Raw genomic sequence first — 7208 nt, 5'->3', positions numbered from 1 at the left:
AAGTATTATATGCATAACTAGTTTATAATTTTCAATTGCTAATCTCTTGACCAATTTAATTTCCACAAATATTATATAGGAAGTTCTTAAAAAACATTTTCCATAAATATTATATGCAGTTTAAAGAAAAAAGTTGAGGATATAAACAATTTGTTCTTCAATATCACAAACACTATGAATTATAACACAATTAATACAATTGGCCGCTGCCATTTGATTATATGCATAAATAGTTTATTATTTTCATTTGCACCATGGTTTTTTATAAGGTTGACAAACGGACATGTCCACTCCGTTTAGACCTGTCTCACAAAAGTTCGCAAGAAAACGGAACAGAACGGAGCGGTCATAGTAGAAGGTGCAGGCCTAAAATTTTGACCCGCCCCGCAAAAATGTGAGGGCAGAGCGGGCTAAACTCGCGGACACCGCACTTTTTAAGCTTAAAATTGTAAAATTTATGTTAATTTCAGTACCCGCAAAAGCCCGCATAAAAAACAAAGCGGGGCAGAATGGTCACACTATAGGATGAAATCCTAAAACCTTAGCCTGCCTCCACCAAAATGTGGACAAAACGGAAATGCAAAGTTACAAATGGAGATACATATATTCACACATACATAATTTTCACACAACAATTATTATCCTCTTGAATATCACATGCTCAATTCAGAGTTTTATTTATTTATTTATTATACTATACTATTTATATTATATTATATTACATTACATAATTATTATATTACATAATATTATACTTTATCCATTCATTTCCTCCTCTTTGGTGAGGATGGTATGTCATTATTATCCACCGCTTCATTTCCAGCTGTATTACTATTATTCTCATGCTGCTGGTTTTTCTGTGCTTTTCCTGTTTTCTTCGCCTCCGGTTTTGCTCCTTGTTGCCTCACTTTAACTCCTCTTATCATCTGCATCACACATTATATTCCCACCAATTAATTCTCACATTTTTTAAAAAAGAAAAAAAATCACTCTAATTTTGTAGATCTCAAGAAATTAATAATAATAATAATAATAATAATAATAAAAATAATTATTTTAAATAATGGTCAAGGCCGCATAATGAATACTACAATTTCGGTCAGTACAAATGTTTTGATACTAATTGAGATTGTCACAGAGTGAATTAACCATAAAAACGGTATATAACATCTTTCGATAACATTAACATTTTGTCGCGACTGTTTTGACAGTAATTATCTCTATTATAAAACCTTGACAATAATATAAAGATGAGAAGGGTCTTACAAATTTGCCACACTTCACATCAGAATATAACACTATGAAATCACCCTCTTGGAGTCCATTAGCTTTCACAAAGTCACCTATATAAAATGAAATTAATTTATGAAACAAAATTGTAAAAAACAAGAAACAAAAACTCCAATGAATAAGAACTCACCAGTGTTTTCAAGTAGATACATTCTGCTTTTGTTATTTGGCCAATATCTGATGCTCCAAGAAGAAATAAAAATCCAAAAGAGAAAATTTTAGTCTCAATGCATCATCATATATGTATAAAAATAAAAACAAATTTGTCCATGAAATTTCGATTAATTAATTACCTATAGCGCATATTCCAAACTCGAGAAGTTCCAATATCTTCCATGGTAATGGTAATGCCATCTCTTGCCTCGAGTTCGGGCAAATGAGTTTCTGCCTCTTTCTGTTCAAGTTTTTGCAACCAAATGTATGAATCAATACAAAGTTAATCTATACAAATGTAGTAAATATTTAATTAATAAGAGAACAAAAGATAAAAAATTACTTTTGGCAAAACAATTCTCCCCAAACTTCCAACATCACTTTGCTTCAACACCTTTTGTAGAAGGAACTTCAAGTTCTTCTCTGGCTTCCAACCCTATAAACCAAACAATGCTTATAAGTTGTAATTAAAATGCTGTTGTCAACTTTTATCTTGTGATGCCTTTGCAGAAACGTCTTACACCATTATATTGCATCCGCATGCGAACCACAATTTATACGGACAGACATGACGGTTCAATTTATACGGACAGACATGACACGAACACATGGATATAAATATAAGGTATTCACAAGTGTTAGTGTAAGTGTTTCGAAACAGACACGCCTTAGGCGTCGGTGCTACATAGGTTATAGATACAAATCTAGTCCATTAACAAATTATCTTTATCTTTTCGTAATCATGCATTTGTGATGATCACAGTTATGACATTATAACCGATACAAATAATGTAACAAATTATGATTCACAAACCTGTTTCTTATCCGAAACATTTCGACCCAGATGAGAATTCTGTGTCTGATTGTTGGTGCGGTCGCGTTCCACCGGCTGCTGCGCAGGCTCAGCCGGAACTGCGGTAGCTTTCCCACCAGCCATACTCTGCCAATACATCCAACTACCTTGATTTACACCCGCATCATTGGTGCAATTATCGCCACCACCACCACCACGCAATCTACCAACCGAATCAGAACCTTGATTCTGATGATTCCTATGATGAGGAACAAACCTTCTCTGCCTCGCCATTCTCTTCTTTCTAGCTTCTTTTGTAGCAGACGGACCTAACCTCATTAACCTATCACCACCACCTCCATGAAAAAACTGATAAGAACCATATTGGTTTCCATATCCTCCAAAACTCAAACCATGAGGTTGTAAAACATTGTTGTTGCTATCTACAAACGACGGTTGATTGTAGCTCGGTACAACATTGAATTGATGATACTCATTACCAGAACCATGTTGATAGAGGTTAATATTATGGTTAAGGTTATTCGAAACGGAACCATTTGTGTAATGAATATCACCAACATATCCAACTCCAACCATCGGCTGCGAAAATTGTTGTGGAGGAACAACAAGAGGCATTTGTGTTTGTGTTTGTGTTTGATCTATCCAGGAAGTTTGGTTAAAACACGAATTTGTCGTGTTTTGGTTCGGACATAGATCTTGAAACTGCGGTTGTGGCTGTTGAGGAACAGGATTTGAGGTTGTTGTGTTATTGTTGTTTTCTTTGAGTCTTTTGCTTTGAAGATGACTAGTTTGAACCCATTCAAGAATAAGCTTCAACAACTGTTTCATCCCTTCTTTTCCACCACCTAATCTTCTAGCAGCACTCTCAATTGTTGATTTCCTAAGCTTCACATTCCTCAAATCATTAGCCGATACGCTATCTTTGTTCGATTTAAGCCATTCCAAGAAAACACTACTCATCTCATCATTAAGACTATCACATGCACCACCATCAAAATTGAGGTCTGGTTTTGTTTCACCATCATCATGCAAAACTATTGGAACTTGTGGATGATGTTGTTGTTGCACTAGAACTTGTTCTTGTGTGAAATCATCAACTAAAGGGTTTTCTTCATCGGTTTGAAAAATCGAAGAAGGGTCGAAAAATTCATTGGTTTCTAAAAGCTCCATGTAGCCAAAAGTATCCATCATAACGTCCTCCATGCATTCACCACCAACACCAAGATCTTGTTCTTCTTGCTGTTGTTGAGGAATCTCTAGAGACGGAGTTGATGCCAAAGTTATTGCATGTTGACCATGATGATCTAATGGATCATGCATGTTCAAAAAACCTTGATTATTGTTATTATCATCACAACTCTTCATTTTCTCACCATGATGATCTTCTTCACCTTCTGATTTCAAAACAGCCCAAGAAGCTGCAGAGGAAGAAGAAGCAGAAGAGGAAGAAGATGTTGCAGTTGTAGTAGTAGTTGAAGTAGTAGTACATGCAATGGTTTTCAATGGTGTTGAACATGAAGATGATGAAGATGATGAACATGATGCTGATGACATGCATGGAAAATCAGGTAAAGAAGGAAAATCAGCATAGAACACAGATGCATCATCATTCATATTCATACCTAAAAGATCATCATCATCTTGATGATTTGTAGTATCATCAAGCCAAATCTCTCTCTCAGAAACAGCTACTAATTTTTCATCTTCTCCTAAACCTCCAAAACCGTCTTCTTCTTTCTCATTCACCATCTTTGCATGCAGATCTAAGCCACTCTCCATAACAAGTTTCAAACTTTAAGACACCCTTTTGTTGAATTATTCTTCTGGTGCAGTTTTTTCCCAAGATAGTGTATGAAATATGGTGCAACTTGAGGAGAGAGAAAGTAGATAAAAATGGATAATTTTTTTTATGTACCTATCAAGTACAAAAGGAAAAGATTTGAAACATTGTGAAGTTGTTGTGTCTAATTAAGGAATCAAAACAAGATAAGATTCTTTAAAATCCTACAAATGGATTATGCAACAGAAAACATCTGATTCACCTCTCAACAAAAAAAAAAAAAACACACAAACAACTTGGATTTATCATAGCATAAAATATATTAAATTATTAATAATGAAAACCTCTCTTACCTTCAATGAAAGCGACTTTCACTATTCCAAAAGTGCTTTTTTTTTTAATTGATTTTTTTACTCAACAAACAATCCTATACAACAACAATAACAAAAACAAAACATCATAGGATTTTTGAAAGCACATGGATGAAGAAAATCGAAAGGACTAAACTTGATTTCTTTGGCTATTATCAAAACCAAAAAAAATAAAAACTTTAGACAGAAACAAAGAGAGTGAACAAGGATGCAATGATTGTTTCTTCACAAACCCAGAAAAAACCTAGAAACCAAAATCAAAACCACCCATGTGTGTATATGCTGGTTTGTTCTAGGAAGTTACATTATTTTTTTTCTTCACTTTAAAAAAATAATTTTATTTTCTCTTTCTTAGATAAGTTCAAAGTGGTTTGGTGGTTTTGAGAGAAAAGGTAGTTTTGGTTTTGAATGAAAGGAATGAATAAAACAAGATTCTTGTGCCGCTAGTTTTGTCAAATGAGGTACTTGGGATTCTGTGTTTTATAGACATACGTTGAAATCTTAGTGGTGATGCTAAACGGTGACACAGTCTTTATGAGAAAGTAATAGGTCTTCTGCTGCACAAAGAGAAGTTTAATTTTATTTAGGTGACCTTTGGATTTATCATTACTTACTAGTTATACTACTACTTCATTTTTAATTAGTTTTGTTAGATAAATGTTTTACTATCTTATTTCTATTATTTAGTTGTATAGAGAAAATGTCATGATAATTGGGTTGGGAATTATGTCATGAGATTAATAATAGTTTAATATTTTGATGAAATTAATTTTTTATTAATTAAATTAAATTATGTATTGATAAAATTATTCAAAATAGAGATGTATAAAAATAAGAAAAAACCAAAAAAAAAAAAAAAAACAAGTTATTGATAAAAAGCATCTAACAAACAAAAGAGATCGATGACGACCCATTTGTTTTATCTTTAAAAAATATTTTTTATTTTGAAAATATTTTTATAAAATAATTTTAAAAAAGGAAAAAAAAAATGTATTGACGGTGTAAAGTATTTTTACACTGTCAACCAATGAGAGACATGTATGAGAATATATCTTATTTTTAATTTTAAAAAACTGAAATTATATGGCAAATTAAGACATTTTAATTGATCGTATGTGTAACACTGTTTTATACCGACAGTGCATTATCTTTAAACTCTTTAAAAAAAATTAAAACTTACTTAAAATCACAGTTTTTTTAAAATGATATACTTTAAAAAAATATTATTATAAGAAATTATTTAAACTAGTTTTAAGTGATTTTTTTAAAAATTATAATAAAAAAAATCTAAATAACGTTTAAGAAAATTTACATAAATTTTTGTTTTAAACAAAAATACGGTGGAACAAATTAAAGTAGACATGTCAAAAAATACTATTTATACAATAATGAAGATAAAAAAATTTCAATTTTTTTTGAAATTATGTTTTTTCGAAAACACATGTTAGACACGAGATTGAAATAAGTGATCCGACAAATTAAATCTGATTTCACATATATATGAATAGTAATACATATTAAATGTTAAAGTAGGTATTGGTAACCAAGTTCGGTATAAATAGCACCTATGTCTGGAGGACACTCTTTCCCAGAAAGAAAATTCATTACTTCGAATTAGCACGCTTAGGCTATATTTGGATTGATGGAACACGACGTAGCGGAGCGGAATAGAATGGAATAACATTATATTCCATTGTTTGGATTGGTAAAAAGATGATGGAATGGAGTGGAACATGATGGAATGCATTACATCCTATTCCATCCAATTCTCCATTTTTTGTTCCATCCAATTTGGGGTGTATGGGATGGAATGAAATATTTTAAATAACATAACCAAACAATGGAGTAGGATTGAAGAAAGACTTGATAGATCCCTTGCTAACTCTGAATGGATCCATCTGTTCCCAAATGCTAAGCTGCTTAACTTGATAGCTACACATTCTGACCATAGTCCTATATTGTTGTCTTGTGATCCGGCCATGAATTCTTGTAAGAGGAAAAGATTTAAGTTTGAGAACTGGTGGCTGAAAGAAGCAGGGGTTGAGGAAGTGGTAAATGAGGGTTGGACTGGTGGTGACGGTGATGTGTATCATCATTTACCGGAGCGGATAGCTAATTGCGCTTTGGGGCTGGAACGGTGGCATTGAGGTCGTATTCGGTCTATCAATGCTGAGAGGGATAGTTTGCGGGAGAAACTGGAAACCGTTCGCAATAGTTCGTCTTCGGTGGAGGTTGAGCAGTATATAGTAGCACATAATGAGTATAATAAGGTGTTGATTAGAGAGGACATCTATTGGCGACAGAGAGCGAAGGTCCATTGGTTGTGTGATGGTGACTTGAACACCAAATTTTTCCATCGGTCCGCTACGGTGCGTCGGAATTTCCAGAAGATTCAAATGCTTTATGATGAGGGGAATAATGAGATTAGAAGTCAGGAGGGTTTATGTGGGATAGCTAAGGATTATTTTGACAGATTGTTTGAGAGAAAATAGGGAATTATGCACCTGTTCTTGACTTGGTTCAGCCGGTTATATCGGATGCTGATAATAACTACCTTACAGCGCCTATTTTGAAAGGTGAGCTTTTTGCGGCGTTGTCACAAATGCATCCTGACAAGGCTCCAGGGCCGGATGGTTTCAACCCTGGCTTCTATCAAAAGTTTTGGTCCATTTGTGGTGATGATATTTTTAATGAGGCTAAGATTTGGTTGGACACGGCATTGCTTCCTGAAAGTCTTACTCATACCAATATTTGCTTGATTCCAAAATGTGGAAATCCTAATAACATGAAGGAGTTGCGT

The 7208-nt window shown here is 33.6% G+C and overlaps 1 protein-coding gene across 5 annotated transcripts; it reads right to left on the bottom strand.

Moving 5' to 3' along the window:
- Positions 1-585: 585 nt before the first annotated feature.
- On the bottom strand, positions 586-4854 carry LOC131611762 (B3 domain-containing transcription factor ABI3). Of its 5 annotated transcripts, none has more exons than XM_058883653.1 (8): positions 4391-4854; positions 3880-4172; positions 2258-3801; positions 1787-1879; positions 1584-1684; positions 1421-1473; positions 1267-1343; positions 586-926 (listed from the first exon to the last, which is right to left on the bottom strand). In XM_058883653.1, exons 2-8 carry the CDS (start codon positions 4034-4036, stop codon positions 765-767), a joined length of 2187 nt encoding a protein of 728 aa, XP_058739636.1. In that variant the 5' UTR covers positions 4037-4172; positions 4391-4854; the 3' UTR covers positions 586-764. The 5 variants fall into 5 exon arrangements, with proteins under 5 accessions (XP_058739636.1, XP_058739637.1, XP_058739633.1 ...); XM_058883654.1 differs by having other exon boundaries at positions 1421-1467; positions 4391-4853; XM_058883650.1 differs by having other exon boundaries at positions 2258-4172.
- Between the last annotated feature and the right edge of the window lie 2354 nt (positions 4855-7208).

The sequence above is a fragment of the Vicia villosa genome, linkage group LG6 (assembly GCF_029867415.1).
Source record: "Vicia villosa cultivar HV-30 ecotype Madison, WI linkage group LG6, Vvil1.0, whole genome shotgun sequence".
In the NCBI taxonomy this organism is placed as follows: Eukaryota; Viridiplantae; Streptophyta; class Magnoliopsida; order Fabales; family Fabaceae; genus Vicia; species Vicia villosa.
This window is presented reverse-complemented; position numbering and strand designations above follow the sequence as displayed.